The sequence below is a fragment of the Elgaria multicarinata genome, chromosome 18, assembly GCF_023053635.1.
Source record: "Elgaria multicarinata webbii isolate HBS135686 ecotype San Diego chromosome 18, rElgMul1.1.pri, whole genome shotgun sequence".
Lineage (NCBI taxonomy): Eukaryota > Metazoa > Chordata > Lepidosauria > Squamata > Anguidae > Elgaria > Elgaria multicarinata.
The window spans coordinates 1,357,702-1,374,169 of NC_086188.1; the positions used below are offsets into that span (position 1 = coordinate 1,357,702).

General features: G+C 47.6%; 1 protein-coding gene across 1 annotated transcript; it reads right to left on the reverse strand.

The window, feature by feature from the left end:
* Nucleotides 1–28: 28 nt before the first annotated feature.
* HVCN1 (hydrogen voltage gated channel 1) lies at nt 29–15,343 on the reverse strand. The gene is made up of 7 exons (XM_063143795.1): nt 15,260–15,343; nt 8,863–8,943; nt 5,977–6,189; nt 3,324–3,428; nt 2,428–2,659; nt 1,748–1,860; nt 29–316 (listed from the first exon to the last, which is right to left on the reverse strand). Exons 3-7 carry the CDS (start codon nt 6,178–6,180, stop codon nt 251–253), a joined length of 720 nt encoding a protein of 239 aa, XP_062999865.1. The 5' UTR covers nt 6,181–6,189; nt 8,863–8,943; nt 15,260–15,343; the 3' UTR covers nt 29–250.
* Between the last annotated feature and the right edge of the window lie 1,125 nt (nt 15,344–16,468).

Below are 16,468 nucleotides of genomic sequence, written 5' to 3' on the forward strand. Positions count from 1 at the left end.
GATTTTATTAAATTATATATTTTTTTGCTTTTTTTTTTTTAAACTGTACATCTGTACAATTAAAGATTGGAATACAAGTGGTTTTCTAGTTTGTGGACCGTTACAACACTGAGTCTCAAAGAGCAATAGGGCAGGAGTTGCCTATACAAAAGCATATTTTCAAAATGTCACAGTATGAAAAGAGTCGGGCTTCTTGGTGCTGGAACTTACTCCTGGGAAGGGGTTCGCTCCAGTCGGGGCAGCCAGGCATCTATCTAGGCTGGCTGAGAAGCCCATGTCGCTTCAAAAGGTCGTTAAGCCTTTCAATTTCTACCTCCTGTTGAACAAGAAAAAATAACGTTAGTTTCCTGCATCTCTCAAGACTTGGCCTTCTAGTTCTTTCCCCAGCTTTGAGGTGCTTTACAGGGTTGGGGTGGAAGCAAAGGTCAACAAAAAATTCTAATAACCGCTGGTCCAACAGCTTTTCAAATGCTTCCGATTACTAAAACAGACCACTCTACATAAATGCACAGCCTTGGGTTCACCTCCCCTCCACTTCATTTAGGAACACTGGAAGCGGTCTTCCACGGAGTCAGACCCTTGGTCCTCCAAGCCCAGTATCGTCGACACCGACTGGCAGCCAGGGCTCTCCAGGGTTTCAGGCACAGGAGTCTTTCCTCGCCTCACCTGGAGAAGCTGGGGAGCTTCCGCATGCAAAGCGTTAAGCTCTACCGCTAATCCACGAAGCCCTTTTTGGAGCTTGCATGTGGCAATCGAGAACAAGCGACGCGCTCGACTGCATCGCCCACCAGCCCCGTTCACACTCTGCAGCACAATCGTAGTCCAGGTTGAAGGAGGCAGCTGGTTAATTCTATGCAAGTCAGAAATGCCCGGCCTGGTGGATGCACATGGGTTACCCCCGTGAGTCCAGCCCATTTCCTTGGGCACAAAAAGAGGTGTGTATTAGCAAGGCCCACCTAACTCCACACCTGACCTACAACCATATGTTGCATGTCAGAACTCTTCCCTGTCATGCAACCAAAAGCTTGCTTAGCCAATTATCCTAAAGAGGTGTTGAGCCTCAGGCCTGTGGGCCAAATCCGCCCAGTCGGGGTTCCCCAGGTAGCCTGGGTCCTCTTCCCCACCAATTGCTGGACTGGAGGATTCCTGGAGGTTGCATGTTTCTCACACACACACACACTTCCTAAAAAGTAAAAATGCCTCTGCAAAGGCTCAGTCCCTGGCACAGAGAGCTTTGCCCGTCCTCCTTTTGCATCCAGCTCTGCCCCACTGGAATGCAGCCTCCCACCCCACCCCCCAGATCTCTGAAACTGAATTTGGCCTTTGGGTGGATAATGTTCCACACCCTCCACCCGAAGGAACTAAATTAAGGAGTTGCTGGGGAGCCCCAGGTGAATTAGGGGCTCTTGCCCCCCCCTCCTCTCACGAAAACATCCCAACGTGCTTATTGTACCCTTGTGTTTTGCTCACTGCCTTTTCACTATCATTTGCCCCCGTTCCATTCCTGGCCTTGCTTGTCCTCTGCTGCACTTCACTGCAGTTGGAAAAAGAGGGCCCTCCGGCGCTCACAAGGGGAAAGGAAAGAGTTTGGACAACAGAGTGACACATTTGGAACCGAATTCCACTGAGACCAAACAGGCCAAGTCCATTGTGACTGGCTGAAGTGCCGTCCGTTTTGCACCCAGCGCATCGGTCCCACCTCAACGGAGCTGGTTCAGAGCCCGTGCCGCTGAAGGGATGGCCTTACCTTCTCCGCACAACTGCTTTCCAGCTGTTCAACCTTTACAGTGAGCTGCAGGTTGGCTTGTTTCAGTTTGGACACCTGTTGCTCGGATCGCGTCTTCACCGACAAGATTATCCCTGCAGATGGATTCGGAAAACAAGAAGTCATTAAGGCTGATCGGTCAAGCCCCAGAGATCCCTTCCGTAGTTGCTTCACGGGAGCTTTGCAACAATTATCCACACATCCAGCCTGCCAGGTAGGTCACCTTTAGCCCCGTGTAGAGGTACGTGACCTGGCAGACATGGAAGCTTCCCAGTTCCAAGTCCAATTCTTCCCATTGGTTCTCAAAAGGTTCAAATATCACAAGGATTTGGGGATTCCTGAGGGCCGTGCTTGGTCACAAGGGTGCAAACAGCAGGCCTGAAGGAAGCACAGACCAGAGGGGGCAGAACAGGGGAAATTGAGGGCAGTGGCAGCAAAGAGCACACAGAAACAAGGGAAGGAGGACATAGAAGGTCCAGTGTTTCTGGTAGGAGTAGCGAAATAAAGAGATTGCCAGGAGGGGATTGACGCGTGGAAGTACGTAGGTGATCCGTGGACAGAGATGTAGCTTGGATCAACTCCCACACATGTGCACAAGTGCCCATGCCAAGCAATCCAGCACATGGTGACATGCATCAATCTACCCCGTTTCAAAGACTTGCCATTTATAATCCTGGCCACTCGCCACAGTCTGAGCAGAATCAGCAGTCCGAGCGCCTCGAACACATGCTCCTTGAACACCACAACGATGTCGAGAACGAATGACACGATGACAACAACAGCGTCCAGGACCTCGAACTTGTGGTGGAAGAACTCCAGGCGGTAGGCAAAGATCTTGAAGCTGACTTCCACCAGGAAGAGCGTTAAAATGGACAGGCTCAGGTAGTGGAAGACCTGGGAAGGAAGAAAGAGGCCAACACAGCAAGGTAGACGTTAATGCCCCACCAGCCTGTGCTGGAGAAAAACACAAGATATGCCACGCTTTTGCACACAGGCCATTAAATTCTGTTACTTGTAAAGAACCTGATGCAACTTTGCAATTCTCTTTATTTTGCAGCCCACGCCCCGATTTTGCAGAAGTAGGAAGGGCACAAGCCTTCTCCTGCAACCACTAAAAATTCATCAGCCACCTCTGGTTTCTGGTTTCAGGCGTCACATACAACCCTTTCAAGTTTATCTTTGCATGCATTAAGGCAGGGAACAGAATGTGTGATCATACAGATGTTGGACTGCAGCTCCTATAATCCCTTGTCCATTGGCTATGTTGTCTAGGGATGATGAGAGTTGCAGTCCAGCAACATCTGGAGAGAGACACATCTGCCTCACCCTTTTTTCTTTTTTTAAAAATGAGACATTGAGATTCTTCGGAACCTGAATACCATGCTCACAGTCACATTCTGCACCTCCACAGAATTGCAAGACACTGAGCTGAACATAAGCACAGTGTGCTGGCTGGGGATAATGGGAGCTGTAGTTAAACACATCTGGAGGGCACCAGGTTGGGGGAAGGCTGGCATAGAGATTCCCTTCTAAGCCCCTTCTTGCCCACCCTTTTTACCTTCAGCACAATCTCATCTTTATCGGGATGGATGATTTTCAAATCCAAAAGCAATTCCCCAAGGACCAGCACAGCATCCAAGATAACTAGACCGACCACTAAGATCTGAAAAGAAAAGAAAAAAGGACCAAACCCCAAATATTATTTGAAACCGTCAGATCTTGGAAGCCAGGACTAGCACACACCAGCAATGGAAAAAGCAAGAGTCAGTTGGAGGCTTTAAGGGGGATTCCTGCATTGAGCAGGGGGTTGGACTTGATGGCCTTAGAGGTCCCTTCCAACTCTTCTGTTCTATGATTCTATGCGGCGGTGGGAGAACGAAGACGATCAACACGTATAGCTTCTTTTGCTGTTTGCCCAAGGCTCAGCAAAGGGAGCTCTAGCATGGTGTTGGGTCTGGAGCTTTGCACTCTGGCATGGGAAGACCTAGAATGAAATCGCCCTACTTGAAAAGAGATCATGGCCCGGCCAGGGGCAGCTCACTATCTTTTAGCCTGGGACACCTGGCAGCAAACTTGTGCAGCTAAACTGAGAACTCCGTAAATCTACATTGAACCTTCTGGAGACGGGTTACAGAAATCACATCTTGTGCTCTCTAGCTGGCACTGAACCCAGAGGGACGGCAGGGCAGTGGCAAAGGCCCTGTTTTGCAGGCGGAGGGTCCTCGGTTCGATCTCCGGCTGTGTCTCCAGGAAAAAGAAACAGGCAGCAGGAGATGGGGGAAAACTCTTCCCTGCCTGAAAGCGTGGCATCACTGCCAGCCAGAGCAAACAATCATGGACTAGATCCGCCTAGCCCACCATGCTGGCTGGGGGTTAAGAGATGTAGTCCAGCACATCTGGAGAACACCAGGTTGGGGAAGGCAGATCATGTTGGACCAATCGGCCTGGCTTGTTCTAAGGCCACCTCCTATGTTCGTGTGGCTACTGCTGTAGCCTCCAGTATATGCAAAACAGAACTCAAGACAACTCCAGGCACTCTTGAATGAAACGGATTATCTAGATCCATTTCATAGAATCATAGAATAGCAGAGTTGGAAGGGGCCTACAAGGCCATCGAGTCCAACCCCCTGCTCAATGCAGGAATCCACCCTAAAGCATTCCTGACAGAGGGTTGTCCAGCTGCCTCTTGAAGGCCTCTAGTGTGGGAGAGCCCACAACCTTCCTAGGGAACTGATTCCATTGTTGCACTGCTCTAACTGTCAGGAAGTTTTTCCTGATGTCCAGCTGGACAATCGGGTTTCAGGCCTGGTTTTGGAACGGAAACTGCCTTGGTCGCCCTGTGGGATGACCTCTGCCGGGAGAGACGGGGGAGTGCGACCCTGTTGGTTCTCCTGGACCTCTCAGCGGCCTTCGATACCATCGACCATGGTATCCTTCTGGATAGGTTGTCTGAGCTGGGAGTTGGAGGTACTGCACTGCAGTGGTTCCGCTCCTACTTGGATGGCCGATTCCAGAAAGTGGTGCTGGGGGATTATTGCTCTGTGCCGTGGCTCCTAAGCCATGAGGTTCCACAGGGCTCTTACCTTATCCCCTATGCTGCTTAACATATACATGAAGCCGATGAGGGAGGTTATCCGGAGATGTGGACTGAGGTGTCATCAATATGCGGATGATACCCAAGCTCTACCTTTCCTTTTCATCAAACCCAGGTGAGGCAGTGGCTGTTCTGAACCAGTGCCTGGGCACGGTAATGGACTGGATGAGGGCTAACAAACTGAGACTCAATCCAGACAAGACAGAGGTACTGTTAGCAGGTGGTTCATCTGTCCGGCGAGGTGATGTTTGTCCTGTCCTGAACAGGGTTGCACTCTCCCTAAAGGATCGGGTCTGTAGTTTGGGGGTGCTCTTGGATCCAGAACTGTCACTTGAGGCACAGGTGAACTCAGTAGCAAAGAGCACCTTTTATCAGCTCAGGCTGATATACCAACTACGCCCTTATCTGGACAGAGATAGCCTAGCTACAGTTATCCATGCTCTGATAACCTCTCGTTTGGATTACTGCAATGCGTTATACATGGGGCTGCCTTTGAAAACGGTCCAGAAGCTTCAGCTGGTACAAAACAGGGCAGCCCGTTTACTAACAGGGACTGGCCGGCAAGACCATATTACGCCAGTCCTTTTACAACTTCATTGGCTGCCCGTCCAGGTCCGGGCCCGATTCAAAGTGCTGGTATTGACATTTAAAGCCCTAAACGGTTTGGGGCCAGGTTATTTGAAGGAACACCTCCTCCCATATGTACCTGCCTGTACAGGAGGGCTTTCTCCGCTGTGGCACCCCGGTTGTGGAATGAGCTCTCCAGAGAGGTCCGCCTGGCGCCTACACTGTACTCCTTTCGTCACCAGCTGAAGACCTTTTCATTCTCTCAGTATTTTAACACTTAATTTTAACTTAAATTTAAATTTTATTGTTCTAACTCTGTATTTTAATCTTATATCAATTTTGCTGCGTGGTTTTATCCTGGTTGTGCTTTTTATACTGTATTTTGTATTTGTGCTTTTAACCTGTTGGTTGTTTTATTATGGTTTTAATTTTTGTGAACCGCCCAGAGAGCTTCGGCTATTGGGCGGTACAAAAATGTAATAAATAAATAAATAAATAAATAAATAAATAAATGTCAGACATCTGGAGAACACCTGCCCTGCCCCCTTACCTGAAATCTGTGTGACTGAAACAACTTCTTCATGATTTCCCGGAAGGTGGGAGGCCTGGGGGCCGAGTCTACTTTAATGGCCGTCTCCGGCGGCTTCCCGTCCCCTTCCTCCTCCATCTCTTCTTCCTCCCATTTCTTGTAGTCATTGTTCCACTGAGCAGGATCGTCTCCCACAACGGTGAAATGCTTCAGGTACATAGACATGGCTGGAGTCTAAATGAACATCACCGCACCGTCAAAACAAGCCACAAAAGCAGATCACAAACCAGCACAGGCTATTAAGGACAGAACTGAACTCGCTTCTAGGGATGACAAAACTCGAGGAAAAGCATGTATGCTCACAGTGGAATGGTGAAACAAGCGTCTCTTTTTGGCTTGGACACACGTGTACCTGAAACGGAAAAATGATACCCACTTCCCCAGTCAGCGGTTACCAGATCAGAGACTGGGACATGTGAAGCAACTTTCAGGATAATGGCGTGTGATTTGAACAGTTTTTGAAACGCATCAAGTTCCCAGTCCTCATTGCTGACAAGGAAGATTCAGTACTGCTGTTCAGTTATGCAGCATTGTTACAGAGGTGATTCCCTGCCCTGCTGCACCAGGTGTTGTTATCTGTCCTTAACAGGTGCCAGTTCTCCATGTTCTTACCTTACTTACAATAACATGGATGTGTTCTGCAATTGCATGATTATACCACACCGGAGCAGAATTGCAGCTTCCTAAGAAACTCTAACCCTCGCTTCTTAAAGCAAGTTTATAACCCTTGAAGGTGGTCGTGTGTAATGAGATCTTAAGAAGTCAGAGGCAGCTGTGGCTCCTTAGCAGAGTGTCCACTCTACAGGGACATGGTCTCAAGTTCGTTCTCTGGCACCTCCAGTTCAAAGGACCTCAAGGATGGGGAAGAGCCCCAGGTGAGACCTTGGACAGTTGTTGCTGCAGCAGACAGCGCTGGCTGCTCTCAACATTCCGAAGAAGGGCTGCTGTACAGGTTTCCTGGGACCAGGAAATAAGTGGTAGCTGGTGGCTCCAGTCTCACCTAAGCCTTAGATACTGGCAGTCAGAGCTTTAATCTAAAACAGGCTGGTATTTTTTGCTCCATCTGCTTTCCCCCACAGACCCACCCACCCCTGGAATGCAGCACCCAAGGGCTTCTCCAAATCTGAACTTGGTGCATGGGCTGAAAGAGATTCCGCACCCCCGGAGTAAAGAGGCAAAGTGATCAAGGCACAAATGCAAACACTGTTGCAGGCAAGAATGAAAGAAGAGCCCAATGGATCAGACCCTGCAGCCCGACATCCCGCCTCCCACAGTGGGCCGCCTCTCTTGAGAAAGTGGGCTGCCTCGCTTTGCCACCATCCCTCATAATACTAGAACCGCCTTTTCCCCCCAACCTGGTGCCTTGCCGATGTTTTGGACTTCAACACCCATCAGCTTCTGCCAGCATGGCCAATAGACAGGAATTCTGGGAGTTGTAGTCCCAAACTTCTGGAGGTTACCAGATTACGGGGAAGGCAGGACTAGAACTTGCGTCATCCAGTGAATCCAGGTAGGATCATCCAGCAAGGTTGTCGTTCTGATTCAAGATAGACAAAAAAGTACTTCCTCACACCCTGTTCAATTAATCACGTGCTGCCACAACATTTGGTGCTGGCCATTATATTGGACAAATTCATGGAGGACGTAGCTCTTATCAATGACTACTAAACCTCCCAATTAAATCAAGCATCTGCGTACCATCTAAATACCCATTATACTGGGGGCAAACCGCCAGGAAACCGTAGTAAAAGTTCTCACTTGAGACCCAACCCTTTGGCAAGCCATTCTCTCTTAGCTTCAGCCCCTGATCCACACCTGGAAGATGGGGAGAATACTCTTGCCCCTCCTTCTAGGGATGTAGGGATTACTTGGGCCATGTGCAAGAACAGCTAGTGCTGCTCAGCACACAGAATGTTGGCCTTGCCCTGGGTTCTAATCTCTGTTCTGACATGGAGCTCAATGGGTTGTGTTGCAGCTATCACTTGTTCTCAGCCCGATACCTCACAGGGTTGCTGTGAAGAAAAAAATGGAATTAACTCCCATTTTTGCTACACTAAGCACCGCAGAAGGCAGCAAAAACCTAAAAATGCAGCATCAAGGCCAAGTATTATGAAGACGCATGGCTGCCAAATCGCTCACAGGACTTACAATCAGAGTAGTAGATAAAAATCAATGATTTAAAAAATTTATATATATAAAAAATCATTTTTTAATTTAAATCGGATTTTTTTTAATAAAATGCTTTTTGAGGAAAAATCTCTCTAAAAATAGTTTTCTATTTAAGATACATTACAGTCCAAAGGTTATTCATCATGAAATAAGGATTAGTTTTTAATTATGTAGCATGAGGCTGTATATTCATGCAATGTTTAATTTTTTTAGTAAATGAATTCCATTAATCCGTTCAGGTAATGATTACTTTTCTCCTTCCAATAAAGTACAGCAGAAAAGTTGTCCAAATATGAATGCTTAACCTAGTAAACTGGAGATAGTTCACCTCGCAATAATTTCATAATTATCTATCTATGATGTGTTTCTAACAGTATAACCAAATCAGTATTTTTTTTTTTGATATGACTGTAACTAATCTGAAAAGTTGTTATTCTAAAAATGAAACCTTCATCTGGTTGTAAATATTAAGATTATATGGAGTCTTTGGTAACTCTGAGTTGTGTAAAACATGTATTAAGCTTATAGCGAGGAAGAGTGCACTTTTTTTGAGGGGGGAACTCATATGATGAAATAGAGTCTTTCTGAGTAGTGATTTTAATCATGATTTAAATCAAATCCACCCTGCTCCCAATACACCTAAAAGGATAAGCAGTCCCTAAAGCCCCTGGCTCTTACCTTTCGGAGTCTCTCTCACTGGAGTTTCTCTCAGCCCTCTCAGCTCTCTCTCTGGCTGTCCTCTGCTCTTCTTCTTGGCAGCTGCAAAATAAATAAGTGACCCTGCAGTCAAGAGCAAGGGAACAAAAGCATCGGCCTTTTCTAGCTAAATGCTTGCAGGAAGGACAAAGAGATGGTGAAGTGAACCACATTTCCTGCCTCCCCTGTATTTTGCATAAGATTGTTCTGAAATGCAGAACAATCCAGCCAGCCCCAAAGGCTTCCTGTCTACCTTGTCTCTACAGCCCACCCCCAAGGAAAAAAACGCAGAGGTGGGGGAAACCCTCCACTTCTGATTACAGTCAATACTTAGCATTACAAAAAAAAAGGTCAACAGCTCCCAATGTGTTTGTTATGGGTACAAGCTGCTATAAGCACATTCTCCTTGCCGTGGGGCACAGTATGGATGTAGGCTGGGATGTAGGGCCGGCTCCCATTGAAAACATTCCCTTGATGAACAGAGGGGAGGGGCAGGGGGCAAGCCAAACCTGGCCCAAAGTAGAACAGATCCGGTTGCAGCGAGCCCAAAGCAGACCGCTTGTTGATACTACTTAAAAGAGAACCAGTTGTCACGCAAGGCTTTCTGTTTGTGTGGCCACACACAGGTCAAGGTTGCTTGTAAATCGCTTGTTCTGGAGTGCTTTGGAAGTGAAGTTTCATTCGTAATAACTCCTATGCCGTTAAGTACCTGGGGGTGATGAGTACCTGATGCATTAACCGGGGCGGGGTGAGGGAGACACCACCACCACAGTATTTGTGCCTCCTGGGTCCCTTAGCCCATTGAAACATTTATAATAATGGCGGCATCATGTGCAGAACCAATCAGTGCTCAGACTAGTAAATCAGCAAATAACCGACACAGAGTTTTAATAGTCAGCACGTTCACAACATATGAATATTGACAGCTGGAGAACAGGAAGAGAGTCCAATGGGCATGACAAAAGCCCATGATGGATCTCCACTCCATAACTGGATTCTCCTGAACGGAGCTCCAACCAGGATCCTTGTAGGGCTGCTTGGGCTTCAGTGATGTTTGGGGTGGGGACGGGAAAAGACACCCTTTTTCCTTTCCCACCCTCATGAAACTTCACCTGTGGGTTACGAAGCGCTAAAGGGCTGTGGTGGAGGCCTGGCAGTCAGTCTTGAACCAAACCACTTTGTTGAGAGCTATTGTAGTGAAGCAGTTCCAGTGTACCGATTTTTAAGAATTTTTTTTTTTCAGCCACAAGAATAAAGTATGTTCCAGTTGTCAGGAGTCTGGGAAACCCTTGACTTTGCTTTAAACAAATGAGAGTCTTGTGCCACCTTGCAGACTAAACAGATTGACCGTAATGTAACAACATTGTTTCATTCTATATAACACTTTTTCAAGTATTCAGAGCGCTTCTCGGCTGTCTTTATGGCAGTCCGATAAAGGATGGCAGCGTGGTTATATTCCCAGACTGCAGACAGTGAGACTGAGGCTGGGAAAGAGAGCAAATTGTTTAAAGCTACCAAGTGAAGTTGTGGTCTTTGTGCAGATTCTGTTCTTCAGTCTGAGAACTTCCTGCTGGATTGTGGCCCCTGTTACTGAACATGTGGTGGAGGAGGGGGGCGCTTGAATGTTCTGCTCCCAAAGCCAACGTCTCTTGGCTCATGGCAACCAAGGATTTCCTTGGACTTTGATACAAATCCCAGGAGTCTCTTCCCTTTCTGCTTCTTTATTAATACGCTCTTGTAGACGAAACTTTTAACTTTGCTCAGCACATCTGAGCACTCCCAGTCTTATTCATACACACACTGAAGCCCACAGAAAGAATCCTGCCTGGTTAAACATTCCCCACTCGCCATCCTTCTGACCTTGCAAAAGATGAAAAATCCAAAATGCAAGTCCCGAGGGTGGCCACACTGATAGTCTCATTTCTGATTTCAGATGTTTCCTATAAAAAAGCCCATTTACCAGTGCTAGGAAATCTTTTTCAAGATGGTAGGACGAGAACTGCAAACAATATTCCAAAGCCATGATGATAAAAACTTATTTCAAATCCATTCCAGTCCAAGTTCTGTCTTTTGCTTGTCTCACGATCAAATTACTTTTCTTTTGTTGATGTTTGTGCTCTTTGTACTTTCCTCACTTGGGCAAGACTTCCACTCTTTAATGCAACACTCCTCATCGCTTCCTGTTCACAATGCAGGCATCCCCCTGTGTTTATTTGCTATTCAGATGTTATCTAAGTGTCTTTAAAAATTGCCAAATGTCTAGATACTCCCTTCCAAGTTCCTTTTATATATGTTCCCTCTTTTATAATTTGTTGGGCTGATCTCATTTCCCCCTTCCAAATACACTGAATGTGATAGTGTTGTGACCACTGTTCTCATGTGGCGTGACTTGACAACTATTGCCATCTTTAACCAGGTCCTGCCCAGGACCTGGTTAGAGTATCCAGCCAAGTCTTCCTGCCATCTGTTCATCTCTCCAATGAATTGTTCTAAGGCACAATCATTCGTCATATCTAGAATGTTCACCTGAAAGTTCATATTCCAGCCAATGTGAAGATAACTGAAAGTCACCCGTTATCATTGCATTTCCTCTTTTGCCTCCCTCTCTGATTTCTTCATTCATCTAAAGGCCAACCCCATACATGTGGAGAGCAGAAAAGACACAGCATATGCACCCTAACATTTCTATCCAATTTGTTCCATAACAAAATATTTTCAATCACACCTGTATTTACTCATGAATTCTCTCAATACTGAAAACTTGGAATGAGACAGGGTGGGGGGAGGATCAACAGCAAATTGCTCTGCCTTCGCTTCTCCCAACATAACAACACCAAGAGTACATCTCAATCTAATGTAAAAAACCAGAAAATCACTCACTGTCATTATGACAGGACTCCACACCTTAATCCAAGTAGCACTAAATTTAGACCCTTAAAAATTGCAAACATACTCAGATGTTTCAACAGTCCTGTTCAAATACAGTGACGTATGTCTCCCATAAAGAATGAGCTTTGCATTGACTAGCAACAGTGCTTTTAACATTTCCGAGCTAGAAAGGCAGGTGAGCATCTTAAGGTGAAGACTGTGGGCCACGGAGAGCGGTGAGTCTATCCCAAGTCCCAGCCTGGCAACACAGCACTTCGTGCAGATGAAAATGAGAACGCCACAATCCTGCTTCGACTCCGAAAGCTCAAAAATAGATCTCAAGGGAGACTTGCGGCATTTCTGTGATGTATAAAGTTTATTTACACACACAGGCTTAGCATAAGATGAGGGTTGCCAGTGTTAGCACTCCAAGCGATTCCATCACATGTCTAAGACAGAGGTGTTGAACCTCCGGCCCACAGGCCAAATCCAGCCTACCTGGAGTCCCTAAAATGGCTCTCTTAAGTTTTCCCTGGCTCCACCCTTTTAATAAATAATAATAATAATAATATATTTATTTCTTACCCACCTCTCCCTTTTCCTCCCAACCACCAATCATTTCATGGTTTCCTGGCTTCTGTGCTATTTATCCCCTCTTTCTAAAGGGTTGGGAAGGTTTCCCCATTCTAAAAGGTAGACCAAAAGCTTCCTATGGCTTAGTGGCAGTAAATGCTTTAACCTAAAATTTGCTGGTATTTGGGCCCTTTTACCTTTGCGTCCCCACTACTAGAATGCAAGCCCCCCAGCTAAGCACATTCCTTAGGGAGGAGGGAAAGCGAAGCCCCCCTTCCAGGAGTATCTGTTTCTGAGCACAGCTACCCCTCCAGCTAATCTCCATACCAGAAGGGAATCTGCCCAGCTAAACTCGCCCAACCAGTCTGACCCACTTTCTTAATCTCTTTTCAATCAGAGTTGGGGGGATCATTGAGAGACCTTTCAGACTAACCCCAAACCCACATCAATATCCCTGATTCAGCAATCCACACCACAGCATTCCTGAAAGACTGGAGTAAAGATGCCAAGGCAGGCATGAGAGAGACTGTTATCACTTGCTGGTCACCAGAACATGGTCTTGTGAATTTAACCTGCAGGAGGGCTGCTTGGATTGTACTGCACTCATCATGACTTAGCTGAATCAATAGCAAAACGCCCCACAAGGCACCCTCCCCACTCACCGGATCAGACCACGCAATCTTTGCTCAACAGTTATGCAATAAATACATCTTCCAGGCTTCGAATCCTAGAAGCCGCCTGAGAAGGAACTAGCTCTACACACAATTCAATTTCCCCAGGAGCCAAGAGTCCTTGAGAGATGAGCATCTAATCCCCTTTGTTTTAGAAATTTTCTGCCTCTGGGGGAACCTTTCCCACATCAGCTCATCTGCTGAGGAACACGCACAACCATCACAACGCAGTCCTTTGGGGCATGCTCTAGGATGCATGCAGATATGCTGAGCTTCATCATTAACTGCCATGCACCCTGGAGCATAAACTCGTCTGTACCTGCACACAGCAAGAAAAAACTGATAAGGCAGACAGATCTTTTGGGATACTCATCTGCCATTATCTATTTTCTAACTGAAGAATCTGGTTGGTTTATATCCCAAAGGCTGCCAAGAAAGGAGATTCCCTGCAGCTCCTACTAAACTGTTTTAACTGCAAAATCTGCTCCTAGAAGAGGAACATGAACGACAACATGCGGGAGTCCAACAATGGTTAGAAAATGATAAAGAGAATAGCTCTCTATACAGGCTCACGCTTTACATTTGCCTTAGACCAAGAACCCCGGCCTGGAAAGACCACAGGTGAAACACCATTTCTGAACAGGCCCAGGTTACATTTATCCCAGCAGCGAAGAACCTACTGCCTACCACCTCTCACCTAGAATTAAGACAAGATAAATGTTTGCAGTGCGAGAAACCTTTGGGTTACAGAGAACTCTTCTATATATCTTGAAGATTCGCATTTTCAGCATTCAGGGCTAGAGGGGAGGATGAGACAGAAGTTAAAATTCTCAGGGCTCGGACTTGAGACCTGGGTTCAAATCCCCACTCAGCTGTAAATCACAGTGGATGGCTTTCCAGTGAAGTCACACCCACATTCTGTCTTTCCCTACTCCAGAGGTTGCCTGTTTGGATAAAATCAGGATAATTCCCCATACACCACCCTGGATTCTTGGAAGATGCCTGGGATGCAAATGTGACAAGTGTTGAACAGAGAAGTCCTACAGTCTGTGACCACCCTACACACAAAAAAGCACACATTATTCATCGATCCTCCATCTCCCCCAATCTAGCCTCCATCGTAAGCATTCTGGGCTTGAACAAGATTGATCCTGAATTCTGTAGCATCCCTAGAAATCGACTGTAAATGGTGATGGGTGGTATAGATATTTTAAAATATTATATCTTAGTAGTCAGCTATTTAAAAAGATATCTCGTCCTGACTTAAGAGCTTTAGGGTAGAATGGGGAAGGGGACCAAGAGGATCCTGCAAGCCCATTTTAGCCCCTCAAGGATATATTTGCACAGGGAGGGAAGGAAAAGAAACTTTTTTTTAATGTTTTGCAGACTTTATGTGAAGACAGCACCCACAATTTTGCTGACTAATCATGCAATCCTACGCATGTTTAGACAGAAAAAAGTCCTACAACTCCCAGCATTACAACTCATCTCCAAGTAGGACTTTTTTCTAAACATAAGCATAAGATGGCATCCTAACCACATAAACCTGCTTCTCTATATACATTTCTCAGTCCTTATCTAAGAGAGACTTTTGTTAGACATTTAAAGGGGGGAGTGTTCTGCGTGTGCGTCGGGGGAGGGGATGGTGGCAGGGATGTATGCTAAACCCCCTTTTATTAAAACCACATAGACCACCCTCGACTTCTTGAGAGAGGGATAAATTAGAAATATGAACCATTACAATAATTATTCCCACCGTCCTCTCTGGATTTTGGGACTCAGGAGATGAAAAGGGAGGGGGAGAAGAAGAAGAGGGAGACTTTGGCTTAATCGCCATGGGCTGGTTCCACTCAGATCATCAGTTTTATTTCTTCTCTTTTTTACGCCCCCCCCTCCATACACACACCCGCAGCCCCCCACCCACCCGGAAACCCTGCCTTCCTCCCACCCACATCGTGGGAGCCAGGAGCGCCGGAACGCCCCCTGCGCTGAAGGGGAAAAGGGTGAGAGGCCTCGGGGCTCAGCCACCGAGAGGGAAAAGACCCCTCCCCATATGCCTTCCCCCTCCCTTACTGGTACAGTAAGAGAAGGGGGAAGAGCCCCTCCCCCCGCCTGCCGTGCAGCTTTAGGGCCAGGGGGAGGGTCTGCAGCAGCCCTTCCCCCTCCGCAAGGACCCTCCGATCTTCTCGCGGCGCCCCGCAAAAAGAGCAGGCGGGCTTTGCTCGAAAGCGCCCCCCCCCCCAAATAGCATCCATCGCAGACAGTACCGTGCCTGGCTGCTGGGAACAAACCGAGAACCGCCAGCCCGGATGCGCGGCGGCGGCGGCGGCGGCGGCTAAGATCCCCGTCGCTGCCTCCGCCTCTTTCGCCTCCTCCGTTCCCCGCCTTCCAGCTCTCTATTGGTGCAAGAAAAGAGAGTTAAAATAAATAAAATAAAAGAGGTGGGACCGGGAGAGCGAGGGGGGGGGGCAGGCAGGCAGCCAAGATGTCCCGTGATGCTGTTTGGGTCTTTTTGGAAGAAGGAGCCAGAATCCCGGGCAAAGACAAATTGAAAACTAAACCAATTAACAAGTACCTTCACACACACCCCCGATGCAAGGGGGGACAGAAGAGTGCAGAAGTCGCTGGGGGGGGGGGGGGGCACGCGGCGGCGGCGAGTAGAATGGGTCTGATCCAGCAAAGGAGCCGCGGCCCGCCTCCAAACCGGAGTTCCTGTTTTCCAGAAGAAATTTCCTGTCCCGTTTCTCCCCCTAGACCGCTTTAGGTTCGTTTGCAAAACCGGCCTTTTTTCTTTTGCCCCGCAGCGGGGAATTGGAGGCGCGGGAAGAAGCGGGGCGGGGGAGCCCTCTTACCCCGGGGCCCAAGGAGGGGAGACTCCCGCGGCCCTTTCGCAGGGGCGGGCTGCTGAATCCAGGCAGCCAGGTAAGAGGACAGCGGCCGGGCGGGTCACGGTTTCTTTGGGGTGGGTCTTTCGGGGGAGAAGCAAGGCCGGCTGCCCCCCCCCCCCGGAATGGATGTAGCGCTTGTGTGTTCAGACGTGAAACCCCGCAATAAGTGCGCACCCCAACCCTGTGCCTGTTTACTCAGAAACAAAAAGCCCTGCTGGTTCAGTGGGGCTTCCCTCCCCAACGAGGGTGCATCGGGCCGCATCCTGCGTGAGCTGATTGCAAACTAGGGAAGTCCCCCTTTCACAGCTTAGTCTGTTAGAAATCTATATTTAAAGTGAAGTTGGTTTCTGCAAACTATTCGTTATGATTTACACATCTTATGATCTGTGGGTGTTCCACGAGTGTCTCTTAACCCCTTCCCCGCCCATGTATTCCTTTCAGCCGGACCATTAGGCCTTCGCCTCTTTCTCATATATACCAAGAACTTAAAATGCATGGACTCAAGGGTTTTTGAAACAGAAGCATGCCATGGCTGCAAAGGTGTACATGCGCCGTCCACACGAATATTGCCTTCTATAATCGCAGCTG